Source organism: Mastacembelus armatus, chromosome 20 (assembly GCF_900324485.2).
Source record: "Mastacembelus armatus chromosome 20, fMasArm1.2, whole genome shotgun sequence".
NCBI classification, from domain to species: Eukaryota; Metazoa; Chordata; class Actinopteri; order Synbranchiformes; family Mastacembelidae; genus Mastacembelus; species Mastacembelus armatus.
This window is the reverse complement of record NC_046652.1, coordinates 455,525-482,160: the sequence shown is the minus strand read 5'-3', so window position 1 is coordinate 482,160 and position 26,636 is coordinate 455,525. Positions and strand designations below refer to the sequence as shown.

Genomic DNA, 26,636 nt, shown 5'->3' with positions numbered 1-26,636 from the left:
ACATGAAAACTAACAGTGGATCTTATCGTAACACGATTTAGCCTTGTTCTCACTTGAAATGTGTCCCCATATTAAGTCCTTGAATTTCAGGGGATTGAACCTGGAAAGTCCTTGAAAGGTCATTGAATTTGAAGTTAACCAAGGTGTGGGAACCCTGTTTATAAAGCTGGATGTGGACCTGAGTCTGGACCTGGGCATGAGTATACACCAGAAAATCCACCTGAAGTAGTCAAAGTAGTCATTAAACAGAAAAACAACTAAAGTATCTAGAGAAATATTGTGCAGTAAAAAGTACAAGCTTTGTCTCTGTAATGTAGTTCTGTAGAAAGTAGGAGTGAGTGAGAAAGTACTCAAGTACAAATATCTCAAATACCTGACCAAGTGCTGTATTTAGTTTCAGCCACTAGATGGAGACACAACGTTGTGGTTTTATGTCATTTTTCTTCTCTCTGAACTTATTTTGTGTCTTTTTGTGTCATTGTTCATCTGTTTCTTGTTGTTTTGCATCTTTGGTGGTTTTGACCTGAGCTCTGTGACTTTCAAACTAGTCTGATGTCCCTTCATACAGAGACACAGGCCCAGGGGCCCCTGAGCTCTCAGGCCCCTGGTTAATCCAGCCCCGATGATTAGACAGTTTCCAGCAGCAGCTCTATGGACTCTGGGCTCCTCATACACACAGATCAACACATTTGAATGACATTCAATAAATAGACACTTTCTATGTGATATATTGTGAAGCTGAACTTTGGAGAATAAACCTCATTTTAGCCAAACAAAGCAGTGTAGAGTGTGATCTCTAGTCCCAACTCTGTCTGTCACATATATGAGAACCTGTGCTTATGTCATTACATGCAACATTGGCCTGTGACAGATGGTGATTGTTTCTGCTGTGCTCTTTTTATCAGTTAGAAAGAAAACAACTGTGTTGTCAGTCTTTGACCATGTTTAAAGTGCATTCATTTACGCAAAGCTTGGCTTGATTGATTCCAGAGACTTTCTACATGTGGCCAATTATATTTGGACACTAGAGCCTTTTCTAACCAGTCAAATATGAAACATAACTGTGGTTTTTGTTCAACATGTTCTCTGTATGGTGGGAAATGCAAAGAAAAAGCTGCATCAGTGTGTGTGTGTGTGTGTGTCTCCCCCATACTCTTCTCACCTGTTCACGCCTCCTGAATCACATAGGTGATTTCCAGTAAATGGAAAGGGGCGGGGCCACAGTGAGTAAACAATCAAAGCACAGAGACTGCAGCTGTTTGATCAGAAAACATTGGAAGAGGACAGAGGAGACCTGGAGACCTGTGAGTACTGATCCAGTTTTATGTTTACTGTCAGACTTTATCAGAGTCATGTGATTTCTCAGCCTGATAGAAAGTGATGTCAGTAAACTCTGACACATCTGGATCTGGGTTTAAAGGGGTGAGGGTGGTCACTGGTCTGTCAGTGTCTTGTGATGTCAGTAACTGACACAGCTGGATCTGGATTTAAAGGTTCAATCTGTTTTGTTTCTTTTCAGTCATTTTGTAGAAGTGAGAACTCTGACAAAAAACTGTTATTGTTGTTGTTTTTATGTAATAATCAAAAAATATTATGTCACACCTTCTTGGGGGGTCAGGTTCTGGTTGGTGGGCCCCAAAATCAGCCTTAAAGGTCCAGCACACCTACAGTAAAATATTCCAAACGACATGACTGCCTCATTGCCAAGTCATACAGCAATTTGAAATGACAGTCAACAAGTATGTGCCCTCACATCTGTGTGTGTCTGTGGCTGTTGGTTAATGTGTGTTTGGCTGGGACTGACCTGAACACACTGGTTTGTCCAGACTCTGTGTGTGTGTGTGTGTGTGTAGTTTGGTGTGTCTGGGTGTGACTGACATGAACAGACTTGTCCTCAATTTGATTTTCTGTCTCTGTCTCTCAGAAACTTTCCCTCTAAACTCTGTGCCAGGGGTGCAAAGTCAGTCAGGATCCTACAGACCTGGTACTTTAGGATCTAAAGGCTTTTGATAAGGAGGTAGGAAAAATGTCATGTTCCAGTCAGACCTACAGGCCTGCTAATTGTTAGGCATCATAATATTGTGAAGAAGAGAAATATTTCTTATTTCTTCATAATCATCTTTGTCAGACCCTGGAGCACTGTTTTGGTCTGTGTCTGCACTTGTTTCCCCAATTGCAGCTGTTTTGAGGGATGAAGAAACCATGCTGGAAGATAGAGAGGAGTGAATAATTCGAGTTATGAGAGAGGAGAGTGAGAGCGTATAGGCTTTAACCAGCTGGGTAGGTAGAGGATCGAGCTGACATGGAAGATTTAGATTTATTAATGAATTCTGAAATTCAAATTTGGTCAGCAGATAGACTGTGAGGCGAGCTGCGTGGGTTATTTGATGAATAGGCTAGCTGTTTATGAATTTGGCATTTAAGAAGGACATAAAGTATCATACTGAGCAGTGCAATATAGGTGGGGTGAAAGTGTGTCAGATGGTTTCAGAAATCTGTTCATAGTGGAAAACAAGACTTTTTTGTTCCCTTCACCAGATGCAAGCATATTATTATAGTGAGCAGATTTAGATGAAGTTAGACATCTGGTAGACAACTGAAGCCATAGCAACCTCTAAAGGGCACGACTGAAGCACTGGAACTGTTTCAATCCCATGACAGCAATAAAAGTTCAGACCTCTTGACGTCAAAATGATCCCAAACTTTAGAACGTTGCTTATTGGTGGGACTCGCCATGAAACTTGCCAAAATACTCTCACTCTCACTCTCCAAATCCTGAAGCAGAATGATGCATCTTACATAGCTGGTATGGCACCAAACCACTCAAATCTGTCAAACCTGTCAAGCTGTCATTGGCTCAGAATGCATTGAAACGCCATGAGCCAATGAAAAGCTTTGAAACATTTTGAAGCAATGAAGCGCGAAGCGAAACAGCGATGCCTTCGAACGTCATCAGTCACGTGACACTGGTGTTTCGCTACAAGCTCCGACACAGCGTTTCGAATCATTCCGCTTCAGGAAGAGTGACACAAGCTCTAAAGCCTCGTCATCCTGAACCTGGACGCTCAGACTCAGTAAAAGCCTGTTCCTACTATAAACTGAGTTGAAGTGGACTTTTGTTGAACTGGGGTTCAAAATGAGTAGAAGTAGGTGTCCTAGGTGGATCCTTACAGACTGGCAGCTATTTCTTTCTAAAGTCAGAGTTCGGTGCTTCTGAAATTGCCTTCTTCTCTACTCTGTGAGCTAAAATCTGTCAGTCAGACAGTAGCATGCGTGCACTGTTAGTCCCTGATGACCGACACTGCAGTATAGAGGTGATGGACATCGTCCCATGGAGGGACGGCCAGAACCACAAAAGAAAACATGGCAGACAACAGTGTGACCACAGTAGAAGGAGTGATAAGAACACCTGTTGGCCACATGTTACAGTGATGCTGCCAGATGACTAGTTCATAAGTTCAACTTGTTCCTTTAATGACACCATGTGCTGAGCTACCTTTCCAAAATTGACTGTATGTGGATCAGTGCCAGTCGGGTCCAAGCTGCCTGAAACCTCATCTGGTCAAATGACACTAACGTTAGCAGCTCAGGGAGCTAGCAGCCAGCTAATGCTAATCCTCTCCATAACAGGAAGTCAGAATGCACAGCTGGACTGCTGCTACAATGGTTGGATGAGTGAACGGACAACCAAACGAGTGAGCTTCAGATGAGTATCAGTGTTACTGAAATAAGAATGAAATTGTAGGAGTTCTAGCTTTGACCCAGGCAAGAAAAATATCAATTTAATTTCAGGAAAACCATCATAGAATAAAGAACACAACCACCATTCATAAACTGAGTAAGAAACTTTTTTATTCATTCAGAACAGTGGGATCTGTATTTACATTTCTCACATACATAAAATCAAATCCATAAGCTTTTTTTTTTATTCCCCAAATTCTCTTTTTATTTGGCTAATTAGCAAAAATAAATAAAACCTTTAATTCCAATCAAATTCCAGTATGTTTATGGTGTTTTGTATAAAAAATTCTTTCCACTGCAAAATTAGATGACTTTTTAAAATGTTGAAGTGCCTCTGAGCCTTGACTGCTGATATACACTGTACAGTAGAATAGCAACAATAACAACACTTCTGTCAGTCTGTAAAGAGTGACCATAAGATCATAGATAATTCTTTATTCTACAGGACAACAGTAAGGTGCAAAGAATGAAAAATAAGTGTGTGCAGAGATTTAACTTTTTATAAATTTACAAAATATTTACAAATCCGAATATTAAAATATATATACTATGTCTAAAATAAAATAAACTACACAAGATAAGCTAAGAAAAACCTCTATGTGCACAGTTGAGTTTATTAGATTAATTGGTTGTGTAATCTAACAGCGGTGGGAATGAAAGAAGTGCGGTATCGCTCTTTCCTACACGGAGGGTGTAACAGTCTTCCACTGAAGGAGCTGCTCAGCGCCTCCACTGTTTGATGCAGTGGATGAGAGGACATCCATCCATGATGCATGTCAGCTTGGCCAACATCCTCCTCTCACACGACCCCTCCACAGAGTCCAGTGGACAGCCCACGACAGAACCGGCCCTCCTGACCAGCTTATTAAGTGTTTTTCCTAGTCTGTGCTGCTGCTCCCCAGCAGACCACGGCGTACTGGATAGCAGAGGTTACCACAGAGTCATAAAGTGTCCTTAAGAGAGGCCTGCACTCCAAAGGACCTCAGTCTCCTCAGAAGGTGGAGGTAACTTTGGCCTTTCTTGTACAGGGCATCGATGTTATTAGTCCAGTCCAGTTTATGGTTTAGGTGAACACCCAGGTACTTGAAACTGTCCACTATCTCAATGTCTGAGCCCTGGATGGTCACCGGAGTGTGATGTGGTGTCCTCCTCCGGAAGTCGATCATCTCCTTCGTCTTACTGGTGTTTAAGCACAAGTGGTTGCGCTCACACCAGTCCACAAAGTCCATGATGTACTCTAGGTCGTCCCTCCCCAGGCACACAGCCAACAATGGCCGAGTCATCGGAGAACTTCTGGAGATGACAACTGCTGGTCTGAAGTCTCTGGTCTGAAGTCCGAGGTGCACAGTGTGAAAACACATGGTGAGAGCACCGTCCCCTGAGGCGCCCCCTTGCTGGAAACCACCACCTCAGACGTATAGTTGCGTAGCCTCATGTACTGTGGCCTGTTAGTGAGGTAGTCAGTTGTCCATGCAGCCAGCCGTCTGTCCACTCCTGCCCCTTCCAGTTTCTCTCTCAGATGATGGTGTTGAAGGTGCTAGAGAAGTCAAAAAACATCCACCCCGATGTTCGACCTGTAGGCAAACTGCAGCGGGTCCATTGCAGTGCTGACAACAGAGTGAAGGTGGCTGAGGATGAGCCTCTCCATGGTCTTCATGAGGTGGGAGGTCAAGGCTACTGGTCTGTAGTGGTTTGGCTCCTTAGCATGCTCATTAGACTGCTCCACAGGAGATCCTCCAGCCTTCAGTCCTGAACCTGGAGCCTCATAACAGGTTTCTAAGATAGTGAATGCAGAACCCCAGTCCAGAGTCCTCCTATAGTCTGCCTGTAGTCCTGTGTCAGAGTCAGCTTCAGTTTGACCACCTGTTTGGAGCTCTGAGAGGTCATGGCTGCTGACCCCCTTCAAAGTACCTGTTAAGGCTGTCAGGTGGCCTATGACCTTACCAGGCCACTTCATAGGTACGAAGCCCAAGTCAGGCATTAACAGAACCCTTTCCTGGTTTGGGTCAGAGCCTCCATTTATTGTCCACACATGGTAATGCTAGGGAAAACTCTGTGTAAGACCAGTCCAAAGGAGACTAGTGTGAGTTTATTTATCAGGCTGATGTTGGAGAGCTTTGGGTTCTGGTTTCATCCCAGTCCTCAAAGTCTGTGATCAGATCTGCAGAGTTTGATCAGTGACAGAAGAAAAGAGAATCTATCTGTTCTGTGTTTCCTGCTTTACTGACCAGTTTTAAGTCCAAGCTCAGCCTCTCCAGCCTGGATCAACTGCTTCTAGAGAGACCAGGAAAAGCAGGAATCCAGTTTCATACAAAGGATATTTAACAGCAGTGACCCTCAGCACCTCTAGTGCATGTGAGGATGTTGGTTCGTCTTCCTGCTGTCACTGACAGTAAAAATCACATATTGTTATGTTTCTCCACAAAGTCCCAGATTATTTTCCCCAAAGGTTCAGGCCTGGATCCTAACGTGGTCTCAGTCTGTATATCTTTATGGAATGTCAGCAATCAGTTTCTTTGGCTAACGTCACTCAGCTCAGAAGAAGAATATCAATGGAAGTTAGCTAATGTTAGCTTAGCAATGTCTGGTTATAAAATGACGCCAGGCTGCATCAGTTACATCTCCTCTCTGTCTGCTGTCGATATGGTTACCAACCGATTGTCAGCATCCTGCTTATCCCAGTGAGTGGTTCTGACTTCAGTTCTGTTCCGTCTTCCTCTCAGCATCTCTGTCAGCTGTCAGTCCCAGAGAAAAGCTCAGTCCTTTAGAAACTTTGAAACTTCCTAGTTGTGGAGTAGGATCAGCAGTTTGTGGACTCAGAGCTCCAGAGACAGAGAACTGATTAGTGACTGATGGGATACAGGGTTCAACCTGCAAGAGACAACAGTAAGATTAGTGTCAGAGCCAAACAGTAGTCTGCATCAGTCTGGTACCTCAGTCTGGGCCCGTTTTGGTTTCAGAGCCAGGGTTACACAACAGGAACCTGAACATGCCTGGATAAGGCCTGTTAGAGAACAGCACATATTTCTTCCAACATTAAAGAAAACTAGACAGTTGTCACCTGTACCTGATAATACAACAGTCTATGTCAATACAATAATTGCTGCTGTCCTGGATTGGATCAACATGGCACATACATGCTACTGAATTAGAGCAGGATTTTAGAGGTTGATTCATGACAACTGTACTTCTAGTTTTTAGGTTGAAACATTTCACCACTCATCCAAGTGGCTTCATTAGTCTGAGAAACTGGACTGGTGCCTCCAATTTATCTCACAGGTTGGGTTCACTCCACCCCTAGTCCCATAGGCTCACCCACACTCCTGATTTGGTTTCACTTCACAACTGGTCTGAATAAGCTCATTAGGTGAACAAAGGAGTGAGCTCTGGACAAGCTCTGGTGAGGGTCATTAGGATCTAATAGTGGACTCATGTGACCCCCCTGATTCACCAACTGGCTGCAGAATGTGCCCTCCCTGGAAAATAATTGATGTGGTCCTTATCCTACCTCATTGAAAGTCCACTTAGGGTAGCCACACAACTTATAAGTGAGGGTCTAACAACTCTCACCTGATTTACATAGTCTAACCTAATGAGCCTATGGGACTAGGTGTGGACGGAAACCAACCTGAAGGATAAACTGAAGGTTCCATACCAGATTTCTCTGAGTGATGAAGCCACTTGAATGAGTAGGGAAACTTTTGACCTAAAAACTAGAAGTCCAGTTGTCACGAATCAACCTCTAGGTAATTTTACCTGGACTAAGAATCTCCACAGACATTAAAGCTGTGCAGTTTGTCACTTTAATGCTTCAGTTGATTGACAATACACACACACATAATAATGAGACTAAGTCAAACTAAAGCAGTTAAGGAAAGAGAAACACATCTTTCCACATGTGGAGCAGCTCAGGCCTCTGGCTGTTCTAAATAGAGCTCAGCCTGTGTCTACAGTGGTAGTGACTGAAAACATCCTAGTTGTTCCCAGCGTTATGTTTGCAGTCCCCTGGTGCTGCTGTTGCATCAGGAATGCAGTGGTTTAGAGACATATGGATATTATGGAAACTGCATCAGAAAATATACGTTTCTGTGGCAACGGCATCTATACAAGAGAGCAACCGTTAGCTCTCAAGGGAACAAGTTTGCTTCTTGGTATAAAACCTGAAATCCCCCAAGACTTGAGGAGGCGTAGGAGGGGCTGCAGAGCAGGAGTGACGCATCGAGAAAAATGTAGGAGATTTAAACCATTTCTCCCAGAAATTATTATGAGGAATGTGAGGTCACTCTGCAACAAAGTGGATGAACTTAAAGCTTTAGCTAGCAGCCAGCGAGAGTACAGAGTGTAGCTTGCTTTGCCTCACTGAGACCTGGCTGAATAAAAATATACCGGACAACTCACTTGAACTGCCTGGGTTCTCACTAGTGTGATTGGACAGAGGCAAACAGAGCGGCAAGAAAAGAAGAGGTGGTCTCGCAGTTTTTGATAACTCCAAATGGTGCAACCCTGGACATGTAACAGTGAAAGACTGCATCTGTACTCCAGACATTGAGCTGTTGGTGGTTGGACTGAGGCCATACTACCTGCCCTGTGAGTTTTCACACGCCATTGTTGTGACTGTTTACATTCCTCCATCAGCTGCAGCACAGAGTGCATGTGACATCATCCACACAGTTGTCACTGGTTTCCAGACAAAACACCCCAGTGCCCTTATACTAATTAATGGGGATTTTAACCATGTCAGTATTTCGAGAACTCTGACCAACTTCAAACAGTATGTGGACTGTGCAACACGAGAAAATAAGATTCTTGATCTCCTTTATGCCAATGTGAAGGAGGCATATAGCTCTTCAGCCCTACCCCCACTTGGTGGATCAGACCACAACTTCATATATTTAGTACCAACATGCAAGCCTGTAGTAAGACAGCAGTCTGCTACCAAGAGGTATGTGAAAGTTTGGTCAAAAGATGCTGAGGAGGCCCTGCAGGAGTGCTTCAGGGTTACAAACTGGAACCTTTTCATGGATGCTCATGGTGAGGACATCGAAGGCATCTCTCACTGCATCACAGATTACATCCACTTCTGTGAGGACAATATTGTTCCATCCAAAAAAGTTTGTTAAAACCAGAGAACTGGTGGTGGACTTTAGGAGGAGCAGGAAGACACCAGTCCCTGTCTCCATCCTTGGAGACGAAGTAGAGATTGTGGACTCCTACAAATACCTTGGAGTCCACATTAACAACAAACTGGACTGGTCAAACAATACAGATGCACTCTTCAAGAAAGGACAGAGCAGACTGTTCTTCCTCAGGAGACTCTGTTCTTTTGGTGTGTGCAACAAGCTACTGAAGATGTTCTATCAGTCTGTAGTAGCGAGTGCACTGTTCTTTGCAGTTGTTTGTTGGGGAGGTGGCATCAAGGCTGGTGAGGCCAACAGACTAAATAAGTTAATCAGGAAGGCACAATCTGTTGTTGGACTGGAACTGGACAGTCTGGAGGCTGTGGCAGAGAGGAGGATGGTGGACAAAATCAACTCCATACTGGACAATCCTGCCCATCCACTTCATGAGGAACTGTGGTGAATGGGAAGTTCATTCAGCCACAGACTAATTCCCCCTAAAGCCAAGACTTAGAGATTCAGGAAGTCTTTTGTGTCCATGGCCATAAGACTCTATAATTCCACAATATAAACAATAACGACCACACACACACACGCACACGCGCATGTACGCACACACACACACACACACACACACACACACAACCTCCCCCAAATAAATAATTAGTTAATTACTTTATTAATTACTTTATGAATTACTATTAATCAAAATAATTTAAATCATCTCAAATTTAATAACTGCTGTAACAACTGAATTTCCCCTTGGGGATTAATAAAGTACTACTTCTTCTTCTTAAATGTTTCTGTCTTATCACTTTTTCTGTTTCTCACCACATTTCTCTTCTTCTCTCTTCTTTCTTTCCCTCAATGAACATCTCACTGGATCTTCTTGATGTTGAGCTGCAAACCTTTGCAAACTGACAAACTCAGTGTTGAATGTTGATCAGATTCCAAACTTCATTATCAGCCAGTTCAGCTGTGGAGGAAAACTGATTTAAAGCCAGCTGGGAGACAGCTGGGAGTTTCCAGCTTCTGTCCAGTCAAACAATAAGAAAGTTTCCTCACTCAACATGTCTCCACCTCAACTAATCCCAGTTTGCTTCATGCCCACAGGGACAGGACCAGGACTCAGGTCTCTGAGGAGCAGCGGCTGTCCAGCTGTACTTTGTGTCAGGACGTCCTGAAGGATCCAGTCTCTACCACCTGTGGACACTGGTTCTGCAGACAGTGCATCACCTCATACAGGGACCAGTCTGGTTCACCAGGAGACTGTCCCTGTCCCCAGTGTGGACAAAGACCCAGAACCAGTAGGACCCACTGATTGTTCTGCATTTGAGTTGGTCCTTCACAGTCGAGATTCTGTGTCTGTTTGATTGGACCTTTTTTCTTGTCTTCCAGTGGACTCTGATATGCAGGAGGTTTTAGATCAACATAAGATCAGTCTGAGGATGAGATGTGACTGTGTGACTGAAGGACCTGATCCAACAGGAAGTGGAACCCTCCTCAACAGGATCTACACTGAGTTCTACATCACAGAGGGACTGAGTGAAGAGGTTAATACCCAACATGAGGTCAGGCAGCTGGAGACCACTTCCAAGATGGAGACCCTCCGTGACACTCCAATCAAGTGCCACGAGATCTTTAAAGCCTCGCCTGACCAGCAGAGACCCATCAGAGTGGTTCTGACCAACGGCGTCGCTGGTGTTGGAAAAACCTTCTCAGTGCAGAAGTTCAGTCTGGACTGGGCAGAGGGCTCAGAAAACCATGATGTCAGCCTGCTGGTCCTGCTTTCGTTCAGGGAGCTGAACCTGATCAAAGATGAGCAGATCAGTCTTCTCAGGCTGCTCCATGTTTTCCATCCAACATTACAGAAGGTCACAGCAGAGCAGCTGGTTGTCTGTAAAGTTCTGTTCATCTTTGACAGCCTGGATGAAAGCAGACTTTCACTGGATTTCAACAACAGAAAGGTGGTGTCTGATGTCACACAGGAGGCCTCGGTCAACGAGCTGCTGACAAACCTCATCCAGGGGAATCTGCTTCCCTCGGCTCTGGTCTGGGTAACTTCCCGACCCACAGCGGCCAATCGGATCCCTCCTACGTGTGTGGACAGGCTGACAGAAGTCCGAGGCTTCACTGATGCCCAGAAGGATGAGTACTTCAGGAGGAGATCCAGGGATGAAGAGCTGTCCAGCAGAATCATCTCACACATCAAGGCATCCAGGAGCCTCCACATCATGTGTCAAATCCCAGTCTTCTGCTGGATCACTGCTACAGTTCTGGAGCACATGTTGACCACAGAGCAGAGAGGAGAGCTGCCCGAGACCCTGACTGACCTGTACTCACACTTCCTGCTGGTTCAGACAAACAGGAAGAAGCACAAGTACCATGAGGGACATGAGATGAGTCCACGGCAGCTGATGGAGGCTGACGGGGAAGTTCTTCTGAAGCTGGGGAGGCTGGCGTTTGAACATCTGGAGGAAGGAAACATCATGTTCTACCAAGAAGACCTGGAGCAGTGTGGTCTGGATGTCCCAGGGGCCTCAGTGTACTCAGGAATCTGTACAGAGATCTTCAAAAGAGAGAGTGTGATCTTCCAGAAATCAGTCTACTGCTTTGTTCATCTGAGTGTTCAGGAGTTTCTGGCTGCAGTCTACATGGTCCACTGTTACTCCAACAGGAAGACACAGGTACTGGAGAAGTTCCTGGGGGGAAAGTACAGAAGGAAGTGGAGAGAAACATATAATTACAGTGATGACGACAGTAATGATGATGATGATGATAATGATAGTGTCCTTAACATTGATTATTACCCATGTCTGGATCTCTTCCTGTTGAGATCCATGGAGAAATCCCTGGAAAATGAAAGTGGCCACCTGGACCTGTTTGTCTGCTTCCTTCATGGCCTCTGTCTGGAGTCCAACGAGAGAGTCTTAGGAGGCCTGCTGGGTCAGACACAGACCAGTCCAGAAACCATCCAGGGAGCCATCAACAACCTGAAGAAGATGAACAGAGATGATATCTCTCCTGACAGAAGCATCAACATCTTCCACTGTCTGATGGAGCTGAACGACCACTCAGTCCATCAGGAGATCCAAGAGTTCCTGAAGTCAGGGAACAGATCAGAGAAGGAACTCTCTGAGATCCAGTGCTCAGCTCTGGCTTACATGCTGCAGATGTCAGAGGAGGTTCTGGATGAGTTGGACCTGAACCAGTACAACACATCATTCCAGGGACGACGGAGACTGATTCCAGCTGTGAGGAACTGCAGAGAGGCTGAGTAAGTCCAGATGTGCGCAAGTGAAAAAAAAACAATTTTTGTATATTTTCTAAAAGTATATTGAGTATACTTTTTAAATACTTTGAAATACGTGTTAAAATGAAACCACGAAAGTTGCTGGAAGCTGCACTATAAATCTGCTTTAGTACATGAAAAACATATTTTACATGTATTATTGGGTATTGTGTTAAATTGAAACCAAGTTGAACATATTGCATTAAAAGACACAATGATATTGGATTGATATTCCTAGTAAATATAGGTCCAATATAAGCATCATTGTGTGTTTAATAAATACACCAACAATGCCCTCTGAATGGATTCTCCAAACACTGAGTCTGAAATGTAGATACTTTACTTAGATTCCAATCAAATGATGTTGGACTAAAAGTACTACTTCCTGTTAGCATGTTCTAAAATGCTCTTACTTTGAAAAGCCCAGTGCACTTTGAAGACGTTCTAAAATGATTGAAAATAATCTGAACTCCTAAACAAAGTCCAAAACACGTCAGTCCAACAAATATGGATTTGAACTCTAACACTATTAAATCCAGCCATTTAAGGGCTTTTGAACAAAACAAGTCATTCAAGGTAACAACAATAACAATAAACAGGAACAACAGTTTGTGTTTTCTATTAGTGAGGTCAAAGTATTATTTGGCTGCACCACTATGGGACTAAAATGGATTTTAGTGATATTCAGGATTCTGCATAGTTCTCCGAAGAATTCTGTCCAAACATCCAAAATACATGAAGTAAACATGTAGTATGAAAGAGTATTTTGAAGTGAAACTTTGTACACAGGAATGAGACCACTTCCAAGAGTACACTTTACCACAGCCAGGAACACATACATTGTGTACTTTAAATAAGTATACTGAAATAGAGCTCAAGTTAAATGGAGGCATAGCATTATATTTGGAAGAGAATGACACAATTTCAAGTAAAAACACAAACCATGAACAGACTTTTGGAAAATGTCACAAAATATACTTCAAAATCTGTTGAAAGTAAAGTGCACTTTGAAGAAATCTGCTAAATGACTAATGAAGTAATGAGATCATTTCAATATACTTTGCAAACATTTACTTTGAATCTGCTTTTTTTGTCTCAGTAACTCTTTGACTAATCTTGTACTTTGGAGACTCACCAAAAATGTACTTTATTACTACATTTCAACGCAAGCACAAATACACTTGGTAAAATGTGTGAACACACTTTATCTGCTAAAAGTAGAATTGAATTATTGTGAGAATGACAGCAGCTGGATTTTGTCCCAGATGTTCTTGAGCTGTTCCAAATGGTGTCACTCCAAAAGCTGCAGATGTTCCTGTTGTTTTTTTCTGTCTGTCCAGTGAATGAACACAGTTCTTCTTTTTCTTTCCAATGGTTTTTCCATGGGACACATTTTTCTTCTGTTTCACTTCACACACTGATGTTTTTCTGCCACATGTGAACAAATGTCCAACATTGGAATAAACAGGGACAGGCCTGTTGTGGAAGTTCCAAAGGAACTGAGTTTTCTCTGCTTCCTGTCCAAGATGAAAGCAGAACAAAGATGAAGCGTGTGCAGTGTGACAGAGAGTGAGAAGAATTCTTATTTCATGTCCAACTCACTGAGAGAAGATCAGCTGAACCACTGATGTGAAGACACAACAGGACATGTCCCTGTTTGACATCAAGTGATTCAACTCAATATATTGTCTCTGTCATAATAACAGCTTTTCTAATATATGTGTCCTCAGACTTTCTCAATGTGGACTCTCAGAGACTCACTGTGAAGTCGTGTCCTCAGCTCTGAAGTCCAACCCCTCCCATCTGACAGAAATGGACCTGAGTTACAACAACCTGCAGGATCCAGTAGTGCAGCAGCTGTGTGGTGGACTGCAGAGTCCACACTGTAGACTGGAAACTCTGAGGTCAGTTCACTGACTGTTACTATTGTAGATCTTAGATGATGAATCCACAACTAAAGCTCCTGTGAATGTTGGTTGTTCCATTCTGTGTTTTCATTGTTCTTCTATTCTCAGCAGACTAAGAATGATTCCTTCAGTTTCACTTCATTTCACTGGAAGAACACGTCCCTGTAGTGGACATTGGGTCTTGCTTTGTCCCAAAATCCACACAATAAGCATCAGTATGCTGACGATAATGTTGGATTTTCTCTGCATTTCTATCTGATTTTTCTCACTTGATGAAACTCAGAGAAAACATATGACACAGTCAGTTGTCAACAATCTATGAATGGGATTCCAAAGCTTGTGTTTAGTGGCCAATGACACAGTGGGGATCAGTCCCAACACAAGGACATGATCTGGTCTGTGCATTGGGACTGGGCCATTAGAAAGCAGTTCTCAGCCTGTTGTCATTGCCAAGGCCTCAAATCCTGATGCTGTGTGAAGAACCTTTGAGTAGTTTTTGTTCCTGAACTGAAGCCAGCAGCTTTTGGTCCTGACACTGTCCACCCAGTTTGTGAAAGAGAGGTGGTTGAGCTGTGTTTAGTGTCTGAGCTGCTGCTGCTGCTGCTTTACCTCTGTGCTGTGCTGAGGCTGCAGCCAATAAAGCCAGAGAAGAAGATGCAGAGAGGGAAGAGACAGGAGACAGGAGAGCCTGGGGGAGCTTCCTTGGCTCAGACAGAATAAGGAGGAACAATTCAATGCATTGTTTTGCTGCACTTTGGAACTGGGTCAACAAACTTTAAGCAGGAAACTTTAAAGCTGCACAGTGACAGTATGAGCCATCAACTAGACTGATTCTGCTGTTGGCTGGAAAGCAGCTTCTCTTCCCATGTGCTGACAATAATATCATGATATAGTCAGACTATTATTACTATTATTCTGACTGTTCTCATATTATTCTTCTCATTATTATCATTCTACATTTCCCTTCAGGGATTAATCAAGTTGATCTCATCTCATTATTCTAATGACAGGAAGAAGAATTGTCATCATCATTATCACCATCCTCATTGTCATCAACATCAGTTTCACATTGGATCTCCTTCTTTGCTTCTTTATTCAGGTTGAGGAGCTGCAGTTTGTCAAAGACCAGCTGTGGTTATCTGGCCTCAGCTCTGAATTCCAACCCCTCCCATTTGAGACACCTGGACCTGGGTGACAACAACCTGCAGGATCCAGGAGTGCAGCAGCTGTGTAGTGGACTGCACAGTCCAGACTGTAGACTGGAGACTCTGAGGTCAGACCCCATGTTTAGGTTGTGTGCTGAGATGAATGTGATGTGAAAGTTGTGCTGACACTAAACTGCAGACATGAGGCTGATATTAGACTGGTCCACACTGAGGATCTTCATGGGAAAGGCTGTTTTCCCTCTCAGAGAAATGTGGCTGCACAACATGAGTTTGTATAGATGGAGCCACAGGTGGAGCTGGCAGAGTTTCAGAGCTGAAGTCACTCCATCTTTATTGAAGCAGCAGCATGTTGGCATTCATATTAATGACAGCTCTTTGTCCCTTTTTGGATGGGACTGCTTTGAACCTGCATCCTGTTGGCTTCAGCTGTTTGGAGTTTCCACTTTCTAAACTTCTACTTTCTAAACATTCTTCAGCTCTGAACACATTCTGAAACATTCAACACTTTCAAGCAGGAACTTTGGTTTCTAACGTCATATCTTTGCTTCTTTATTCAGGTTGGAGTTCTGCAGTTGGTCAGAGACCAGCTGTGGTTATCTGGTCTCAGCTCTGAAGTCCAACCCCTCCCATCTGAGACACCTGGACCTGAGTCAGAACAACCTGCAGTATCCAGATGTGCAGCAGCTGCGTGATCTTTTCCAGAATGTGTAGACTTTAGCCTGCAGATTCTGAGGTCAGTAGAGGGCTGGAGTCAGTCCATGGTGCTTTCAGCAGGATTGGACTAAACCCAGTTAGTATCAAATCAAAGATCCAGGATTTCCTGTAAAGCTCCAACCTTCTCAGTGAAGCTGTGAGAGGAGAACAGGGACAGGCTTCAGGATTGGACAGAGAGACAGAGAGAGAGACAACAGTCAGCCAATCAGCTCAGCCAGAAGCTTGTTATGATCATGTGTTTGAGTTGATGTGAAGACGACTGTTGCTGATGAAGTGAGTTTCTGTAACCACTGGTTTTTGACCTCTGTGCTCTCTGCTTCTCTCTGCAGCTGGGAGTGGTGATGGTCTTCATAAAGCTGGACCTGAGTCTGAACCTGAGTCTGGACTAGAAATCTGGGACTAACCTTTAGTTGCTCACCACAACTATTCTTGCTACAAATCCTGTTCATGTTATTATGAGTGTAATGTAAAGATAATGATTTTAATCTTTGACCCTTTTGAGGCTGACTAGGAGGGGCTAGAAACTAAATTTAGATCAGACCAGATTATGGATGAGATGGGGCTGGGTTTAGGACTAGAGGGGACTAGATTTAGGACCACAGGGGACAGGGCTCTGAGTTAAACAATGAGTTAAAGTTAAACAAAAACCAAAGTGAAATTTTCCTTCTGGGCCCTGAACTAAAGAGAGAAATGGTAAGTAGTAAAACGAGAAATCTGAGTCCAGCAGTAAAAACGGGTCTCCAGTCTGGGTGTTATTATAGACTGATTGAAGTTTGGTCTCATAGAAAGAAAACCAGTCAAACAGCTTTTTATCATCTTAGAAATGTCAGCAGAGTGTTTCCCTTTTTATGTCAACATGACACAGAAAAAGTGGAAACAATCAAAGAGTGTGTCTTAGGGAGGAAGACATGACTGTGGAAAAACTCTGTCGCATCTTTCAGGGAAAGAAAAGTCATTTGAAGTAGAGTCCACAACACAGCTAGTCCTGCTACTGGGTCCTCATTGGCTATCATCAGCCTTAGTTCAGCTGTGAAGTTAATGGAAGTGCTATTCATTTTTCTACACATTTTATTTTATTATTATTTATTATTATTATTATATTATTTTTTGTTTCTGGTCGACAAAAACTAATATTGAAATACAAGCCATTTCTTTTCTTCATGGGTCTAATGGGGATAAATGAAATTTAACAACTGGTTTGATTTCCTTTCTCTATGTAACAAAACAAAATACACAATAACAAAGAGTCAAAAATGGAACAAGGGGTCCGTGCATGAAGTGCAATTCATTATTCACATGTAAAATAGACTTCGGGTAATGCCTTTTTACGCTGTTGTTTCTTGGAGTAACTTGGTATCACGCAAACGGTTGTCACGTGTTCTTAATATCCAAATCCTACCTTAGACAATGAAACAAGGATAAAGGAAGTCTGGGGGCGGGACCAGTCACTAGGACTTTAACAGTGGAAGCTCTGATAATTTATTGACAACAGTCTCGCTAACTCCTGGACACTTTCACCAGCAGCTGGGTCTCGGGACATACATGGCGACTTTTAATGAACCAGAACCCAAATATTTTAAATCCTCGGACGGACACGGACAGTGTGAGTCTACACGGTGCTGACACACACCGAGCCAATGCTAAGGTACGTTAGCCAGTTAGCTTCATTCTGCCTGTTTAGCTGCTCATCAGTGGTGGAAAAATACTCAGGACACTTTAGTAAAAGTAATAATTTTACAGTGTAGAAATACTCTGCTACAAGTTAAAGTCCTTCATTAAAATGTTACTTGAGGAAAACTACAAATGTTTATGTTTTGAAGCTGTTACTTTTTCTGCTTAAGTCAGTGGTTCTCAAACTTTTCCTGCCATTCCCCACTTAAGGCCGAGCATAAAGTTTCAAGCCCCACTTCACCCCAAAAAATGACAATGGAACTTATTTCAAACTTAAAATGTTCAAATTTATTCAAAATAACTTCTATATAAATAATAGAGAGTTCAAAATAAATAAAATGAATGTGCAATTGTGGAATTACTTAGGCAGGTTGCTTTCTGTGCAAAAAAAAAAAAAAAAACATTTACCATTCGATTTTACAGCTGACGGTATTCTGCCAATTTTCTTTTAAAGAAGTTGAGTGGTGTATTGACGAGATTGGGGTGCGTTGTTTCTAAGTGTCTTTTTAATTTATTGGGTCTCATGCTGTCTGCTGCCAACGGTTTAAGACACACAACACACATGGGTCTCTCCTCTGCCCCCACCAGCCTCACTGTGAATCCAAGACTCAGGTAGGCTTCATCGTATTTTCTTTTTGGCCGGCTTTTAGCGTGATTTACCTTACTGTCTGTCGTGTTTTTGTCTGCTGGCGTGGAGTCGCCTGCTCTTTTAGGGGTCCGTGTAACAATTTTATCCATTGTTATGCCCACTAATCATTGTGTCGCTGCGTGAAGATTTGCTTATTGTTCCGCTACAATTAAGTGCCGACGTTAAACATTTATTTCCCACACCATGGTTCCTCTTGTTTCCCTCTATTTGTTTTTTAATGACACGTTTCTTTGTATGTGGTTGTTTTATTTTGCGTGTATGGTGTTTTTCAGTAAAGAAAATTATGAATTAGGATATACACAAAATTAGACTAATTTACTCCCGTTCGCTGCGCCCCACCTGTCATGGCGTCACGCCCCCCCACAGTTTGAGAATCACTGACTTAAGTGCAGAAGTTGAGTAAATGTACTTTGTTACTTTCCACCGCTGCGGCTCATTATCATCAGGACTTTTGTAAATACTTGAGAGTTTTGACTTTAGTTGATCCCACACACAGTATGTTTCAGTTAGCCCAAACTTCAGCTGCCATGAGGCCTGTGTTAATCTAAAACTGTTCCACTATCTTTTAATTTATTAAATATGTGTACAGAACTTTAGGCAAAGCTTTACCCATTCTGGCAAGGAAAGTTTATTTATATAGCACAATTCATACAGAGTAATTCAAAGTGCTTTACGGAAATAAAAGACGGGTTAAAAATACATAAGCAAGAATAAAAATAAAGGCATGTCACCGCTTTGTCACCATATTTGCCCCTTATGATATCGACTATCGGACCACGCTGACCCATATTTGTGGGTCCCCTACTTTCAGTCTGTCCCATCCCTGATGGACTAAAAGTACCTCAACACAGATTGAGACGATACTGAGTCCCGGACTCTTACGTCTAGGATCGAGTAGACTACAGCTGGAGGTTCCTAACCCATAATTTAAGTCTACAGCTGTTTAGACCCGTATTCTAAGGATAACACTAAAGCACCTGGGTTCCTAACCCCGGGGTCCCTGACCCAATTGGCTTTAGATCGAAGGTTCCTAACTTAATCAACTTAGAGTACTGACCGTGAGTCCGATTGCCTTCCCCAACTGGACAAAAGTAGTGACAAAAGTTTAAAAAAAAAAAAAAGAATATAAAAATTAATATTAGAGGAAACTGAGTGCAGATAAATCAGTCTGGATAAAACACTGTCAGGTCTAGTCAGGTCATATGTTATATGCCACACTAAAAAGAAAGGTTTTTAGCTTGGACTTAAACATTGCCGGAGATGAGGCTTGTCTAACATCATCAGGAAGACTATTCCAGGTTTTAGCTGCATAAAACTGAAATGCTGCTTCTGTTGGTAAGTGTAGCACATATGTATACCCAGTCCTGTTCTGTTTATCAGGTATTAGTGAGCCAATAATAAAAACATAAAGAGTGAAGTGTTTACTTTTTTTTTTCATGTGTTAATGCAAAAACTTAATTCTCATCTACAGTCAGTTACAGTATAGAGTTTTTATGAGCCTGTCTTACATCATGATAAGAACAGTCGGAGAAACTGAACTCCTTTTGAAATTCCAAACTGATCCCATTTAAATAACAATAAACACAAGAAAGCATTTAACAAAAAACACTATTTATTAAAAGATGTTTTCAATGTGCAGTATGTCCAAATATGACATAATTCTTATATTACACACAACAACCAAAAAACTGAAAATATGTATGTTTGCTTCAAGGTTCACACAACAACCAAAAAACTGAAAATATGTGTAAGTTTGGTTTATGGTTCTTCCAAAGGTGTTTCAAGAGACTCTGACACTCCACGTGGCTGTGATCTGTGGAGCAAGAAAATGACAAAGTATTATTTAGTGCTGCTTTATGTCTTAGTTATTTTTCCATTTCAATGTTCTATTTTAGTACAATAAATTACCATGAAACTGGAAAGCTGTACAGTCCATTTGGCATTCCACGTGGCGTTGTTCTGTTGACAAATGCCAAAGTATTAGTGTTGGTTTATGTCTTAGTTATTTTTGCATTCAAATGTTCTATTTTAATAAAACACATTACCATCAAACTTGAAAGCTGCACAGGCACCCATGGTCTCCACAGTAAGTTCCAATTAATGTATTCTGCTGCATTCTGGGTTGTGTTGGACTCTGGGTCATAACACTTGTACTGTTAAACAATAATAATACTTCGTTATATATATTTTAAATAAGACAATACAGTATACAATAGTAGGATCATATTATCATACTTACAATAATTGGAACTTTTCTCTTAACCCCACAGTGTGAGTCTCAGGTCCCTCAATGTGAGGTAGTTTTGTCGGAGAAGTCATCTAAAAAAAAACTGTTAGTAATTTGAAGATACAAACACTTTTGCCATAAATTCCTTTTTTTAAGGTTAATAGTCGTGTAATTTTATAAATGACTTGCTGTCTTTATTTCCTTATTTGATAATAAGTAGTATAATTTTAAGTTGGTTCTGTATGATATACAGCAAACCTAGAGGTTTGGTTGTAGAAAGCAGACTTTAAGTAAATGGTCTGGTTTAACAGCGAAACTGTTGTCAATAAATTATCAGTGCTTCTACTGTGAAAGTCCTAGTGACTGGCCCCGCCCCCTGACTTCCTTTATCCTTATTTCATTGTCTAAGGTAGGATTTGGATATTAAGAACACGTGACAACCGTTTGCGTGATACCAAGTTACTACAAGAAACAACAGCGTAAAAAATGCATTACCCACTGTCTATTTTACATATGAATAATTAATTGCACTTCATGCACGGACCATAAATACCTAGATATACCTGACTATTGACCACCACAGGAAATAGTTGTATCAGCTGTTAAATGGGTGTGGATGGACTGTTTTTAAAGGTGGTATTTAAGTCCTTGTGCCTACGCTGTGTTATATTTAGGTGTCTGTTAGAGAAATTAAAATGTTTATCCTCCTGTGATCTGATCCCTTGCTTTATATTGATTAAAAACAGAGTCCGGGTTCTGCTGTTCCGTGTTTGTGTTCTCAGCCAGCTGATGCAGCGCGTCGCACACGCGCGCTTGCGGGGGAATGTAAACACTGACCAGAACGCACGAGGAAAACTCCTGCGGTGAGTAGAAGGGTTTACAGTTAATGAAAAGCGCTTTCAGGTCAGGACAGCAGATCTTCGTCAACACTGTTACATCTGTACACCACCTCTCATTGATGTAAAAGCATGTCCCACCACCGCGTGATTTCCCCGTTGCGTCTGAGTTGCGGTTCGCTCTGATCAGCTGGAATCCGGGCAGATGGAGCGCGCTGTCCAGTATGGCTCCATTAAGCCAGGTCTCCGTGAAACACAGAGCAGCTGAGTTCGAAAAGTCCTTGTTTATCCGGGTAAGCAGGTGTATTTCGTCCATCTTGTTGGGTAGCGAGCGGAGGTTCGCCAGATGTATGCTGGGCAGCGCTGTCCTGAGGCCGCGCTGACGAAGTTTCACCAGCGCGCTTCCCGCGTTTGCTCTTTCTGAAAAGCGCAGCCGCTCTGCCAACTGAAACGCTCCACAAAACGTCCGAATGTACAAAACTTGGAGGAAAAATACCCTGGGAGTGCTGCCGAATGCTTAGCAGTTCAGCCCGAGTGAAACTTGATAAGTTGCAGAAACAAAGTGCAGGACAAACTAACAAAACAACTGGAGAGCTCCAGACCGAGGCAGCCGTCCGTGGCGCCATCTTGAATATCCAACAACCTGGAGCTAAACACGCTCAAAACAGTGGAGATGGTTGTGGACTTCGGGAGATATGCCTCCACCCACCCCCCCCTCTCACCATCATGAACAGCACTGTAGCATCAGTGGAGTCATACAGGTTCCTGGGCACTACCATCTCTCAGGACCTTAAGTGGAGCCTGCACATCGACTCCAACGTGAAAAGGCCCAGCAGAGGTTGTACTTCCTGCGCCAGCTGAAGAAGTTCAACCTTCCACAGACGCTGCTGACCCAGTTCTACTCAGCGGTCATCGAGTCTATCTTGTGCTCCTCCATCACTGTCTGGTTTAGCTCCGCCTCTAAATCAGACATCTGAAGACTCCAGAGGACAGTTCGGTCCGCTGAGAAGGTCATCGGTGTTCCCCTACCCACCCTCCAATACATGTTCACCTCCAGAGTGAGAAAAAGAGCTCAGAAAATCACTCTGGATGCCACCCACCCGAGCCACCACCTCTTCCAGCTCTTACCCTCTGGCCAGTGTTTCAGAGCTCCAAACATCAAGACAGCCTGGCACAAAAGAAGCTTCTTCCCTCAGGCCATCCAACTCTTAAACTTGTAGCTCTCCACTATTCCCTTCCACCACCTGCGCTATGACACTGGCACCTTTTTGCTCTTTGCACACCAATTAGTTCCCCTTTTATCCTGTTTTTCAGGTTATCTGTGCATTTTTCTTTTAGTTTTTTTGTAGCATTTCTGTAGCATTTGTTTACTGTTTGACCCTTTGTGGCATTTGTATTTGTCTGTTTGCACTGGAGTACCGCCCCGTACCTAAACAAATTCCTTGTGTGTGTGTGTCCACACTCACTTGGCAATAAAGCCCATTCTGATTCTGATTTTAGTATAACTGAAATGCTTCTGAATAGGGCCCTATTGTGCATTTTGGAAATATAATTGTTGCTCTCAGTGAGCACAGTTTGCTCTAACCTTGACTATTTGATAAGGGCCCAGATGTCTTTCTGTGTGAAACCACCTCACTTTTGTATTTCCATGAAAACTGATGTGTTGGCCTGCCAGCAGCCAGTGACCCTCATGCTGTAACAAGGTGCTGTGTGACTGTTACTCCTTGCAAGTAAAACTTCTATATGATCTTACTGAAGTTAGTCCTCTGAGGCTATTTGTTAAAAGAATTTACCTAACAGTGTCATATAACACTTGTTCTTACAATAAGTCAGTGTTATTTCTTCCAATATGTCTATTTCTTATAGCAGCCACTTTAGTCAACTTTGTGGAAAGATTGGTGACATCAGCTCCTACACCATGTCCACCTGCAACAGCTCCACCATCGCTACATCCTCCAAACAGTCAATAATCACAGGCGTTCCCAGAGAGGACACATTAAAAGCTGAGGTCCTGTGGTGTTTGAACATGGAGTCTCTACTCTTTCAATTCCAGTGAAGGGACAGGTAAATGAAATGTGAACTTTCACCTATGACATCATTTTGAGATTCCCAGGTTCAGTGCAGCAAAGTATAAAATGCCAAAGTTTGATTGACAGTCACAGATCTGTATGCAAAGATTTGTGTTTGTATGATTCTATGTGCTTCAAAATGATTTCCCAGTCAAAGGAGAAATCTGACTTTGTGGTGACTGTACTTTTGAAAACACACATAGTCACACCCTCACAAATTAAAATGTGTTTGATTTCAATCTCTTTCTTTTTTCTTTACTTTTAGCTGTGCTGTTTGCTGCAATGTTCTCCGATTGCAAAGGCTTTTGCCTGTGGAGCAACAAAGTCCATGTGCATTTGTACGCATGGTGTAGGTAAGAAAACCCAGATTGTCTGATCCATCACAATGGTTCTGTCTTCGGCACTATCGTCACCTCGGTGTGTCGGCCAGAACACCACTTAAAGCCCGGATATCCCCAAGGATAGATAAGAGTCGCGAAGTTGCAGTTAAGGCGCTTTAATAATCCAATGTGAGTGACATAGTCTGTCTGGATGGGTATACTTGTGGTTTTCCTGAGAATAAAGGAAATACAAATACAGTGAATACTAATGAGACATACATAGAAATATGTATATTATAAAGTAACAACCAGTATACATAAGTGGTGAATACACAACCAGTATACATAAGTGGTGAATACAAAATAACATGTTAATGGATGAATAAAAGGACACAAATGGTATGGTTGCATGTAAACTGGTTCGAAGTTAAGTTACCATACAAACACCATGATCACTTCCTGTAACTTATACAAATAAAACGAAATGCTCTTATTTTGAAGAGCTAACCGGATATGCCACTTCCGATGGAAAACAAACTCCAGCTTGTATGTAACGATTAACTCGTAGTAACATCGTCAATTATGAAAATATCCACAAAAACACCAGGCACCAGGCAGGGAAGATTTAAGCATGTTATGAACCGTGCATAATGGAAAGGAAACTTAAATCAGTCCGTACCAAATCAACTAATCAGCCTGCATGAAACCGAAAGTAACTTGCATGGCGAAACATGGACTACGCCGTGTGAACCATTAATTAAAGACTTTACAGATTTCCACAACCGCTTTCTAATAATAATAGTAGAGACAATAATACTTACAGGTCATTTACGCACAAATCGCATATCTCTACCACAACTGCAGACATGCACCGCTCCATCAGCACCAAACGTGATCTTAAGATCACATTAGCCTCTGTGTCCCTTACATGGGAAAAGGTGACACTATAATATGAACTATGGGGCCTTTTCTACACATTTTGGCTCCACATTTCAAATATCTGTGTAAAAAAACTCTCCTCTGATAAATCTCTGTGACCTTTGACTTTTACACAAATGTCTTCACAGAGAGAAGATCAGTGGAATTTATGTGGAGGAGCTCCGGTCCTGTCAGAACAGCACTGTCCGAAGTAAGACTGTCCATCTGTCTGCTGATGTCCTGGTCTCTGAAAACAGGACGTCTTGTTTCATCCTGTGATTGTTCTTTCACACAGCATCGACATTTAAGATGATTAGAAACGTCACAAAAACCTTTTCTGTCCTCAGATTCTTTCTCTAGTCTCAGTGTTTCTTGTCTTCCAGTGGACTCTGGTCTGCAGGAGGTTTTAGATCAACATAAGACCAGTCTGAGGACAAGATGTGAACGTGTGACTGAAGGACCTGATCCAACAGGAAGTGGAACCCTCCTCAACAGGATCTACACTGAGCTCTACATCACAAAGGAACAAGTTATCATCCATCCATCCATTTTCTATACCCACTTTTTCTTGAATCAGGGTCACGGGGATCTGCTGGAGCCTATCCCAGCTCTCTCTCGGGTGGAAGGGGTACACCCTGGACAGGTCATCAGTCCATCGCAGGGCCACATATAGACACACAAAGACATTCAACCTCACACACTCGCACTCACTCCTACGGGCAATTTAGATTCACCAATCAACCTAACATGCATGTTTTTGGTCTGTGGAAGGAAACCGGTGTAAACCCACACAAGCACAGGGAGAACATGCAAACTCCACACAGAAAGGCCGGGTTGCGAACCCACGACTTTCTTGCTGTGAGGCAACAGTGCTAACCACTCCCCACCATGCTGCCCATCAAGTTATCAGTGATCACAAATTAATATTAAATGTTATAAATGTCAAACTCAGTTGTTTTCCTCCTCTGTGACTGCTGTTGCAGTAATATGAATGTTACCTGACCAGTCGGTGTTTTTCACAGAAGTTAGATGAGACAATACAGACCTGTGTCAACTCTGAGCAGAGTTAGTTCCTAGACCAGTTTAGCTAAGCACAAACTCTGACAAAGGTCCTTGGGTCAAACTGGTCGTTATCACTGTGACTCAAAGTGTCTGGTTTTAGTTTCATGGTGGGAATGTTGTCAAAAAACGCTTGCTAGCTTTTCGGCTAATGTTAGCTCTCTGAGGTAACTAGCCTGCTAGCAGCCTGTACGTTAGCTAACTGATGGTCTTCATTATTTTAGGGAAAGTGCAGCTAAAATACCAATAATTGTAGAATATTATGCGATTATACACATTCTCCTTCATTGACAAATGAAATAAAATCAATTGTTTACATTAACCAGAGACAAACTTTAATATGGCTAATTAGCAAACCAGCCCTATTTCACAGTTTCCATGGTTACACTACAGATATTCATTAGTTATACAGTTAAACAAGCATAGACTTTATATAACTAAGGTATTTCTAATAGACTTAATGTAATAATTAATTCTGCTGGATGCTCCTTTTACTGCATTAACATGAGGCAGCTACAGTCCAAACCTCTGGCACCAATTAAAGGTTAACATGATGTTTTCTGCCCAGGTCAACCCAATAATCAGTTTGTTGAATGATTAATGAATCAATAGTAAAGTCACTGTTTAGTTGGAATATTTGCCTTTTGGTTGACAGCACCAAGAGGTAGAGAGGGGGATAGAGAGGGAGAGAAGGAAAGAGAGCAGGATTGACAGAGACAGCAAAGACCAGGTGAGAAAGTTTACAATTAGTGAAGACCACATGGTGATAATGCCAATTGATCACATTCATTGAAGTGGAATCTACAGTAATCTGACATTTCTGAGCAGTTTATTGATGTTGGAGCTTTGCTGTGTTTCCTAGTGTGTTACAGCACCTGTAGATAGTTGTGAAACCATTGTTGGGATTGTGTGTCACACTAATCACCAATGTGAATATACATGTACATCCT

At 42.4% G+C, this 26,636-nt stretch overlaps 1 protein-coding gene and 3 long non-coding RNA genes across 4 annotated transcripts in view; 3 read left to right on the top strand and 1 right to left on the bottom strand.

Moving 5' to 3' along the window:
- The window catches only part of LOC113121943 (NACHT, LRR and PYD domains-containing protein 12-like), a 79,504-nt gene extending 62,371 nt beyond the window's left edge, over nt 1-17,133 (top strand). Inside the window, 4 exon segments of the mRNA XM_026292837.1 lie at nt 13,881-14,054; nt 15,157-15,330; nt 15,781-15,956; nt 16,267-17,133. Coding sequence (XP_026148622.1) covers nt 13,881-14,054; nt 15,157-15,330; nt 15,781-15,934 — 502 coding nt within the window. The 3' untranslated portion in view covers nt 15,935-15,956; nt 16,267-17,133.
- Nucleotides 1,279-10,011, top strand: LOC113121480 (uncharacterized). The gene is made up of 3 exons (XR_003294737.1): nt 1,279-1,304; nt 1,925-2,017; nt 9,972-10,011. It is a non-coding gene; the product is annotated as an uncharacterized LOC113121480 (long non-coding RNA).
- Nucleotides 17,134-19,896: 2,763 nt separating the features above from the next.
- Nucleotides 19,897-21,378, bottom strand: LOC113121478 (uncharacterized). The gene is made up of 4 exons (XR_003294735.2): nt 20,497-21,378; nt 20,303-20,410; nt 20,166-20,216; nt 19,897-20,070 (listed from the first exon to the last, which is right to left on the bottom strand). It is a non-coding gene; the product is annotated as an uncharacterized LOC113121478 (long non-coding RNA).
- A 1,696-nt stretch (nt 21,379-23,074) lies between these two features.
- Nucleotides 23,075-24,837, top strand: LOC113121479 (uncharacterized). Its single transcript, XR_003294736.1, has 3 exons — nt 23,075-23,384; nt 23,655-23,742; nt 24,777-24,837. It is a non-coding gene; the product is annotated as an uncharacterized LOC113121479 (long non-coding RNA).
- The last annotated feature ends 1,799 nt before the right edge of the window (nt 24,838-26,636 follow it).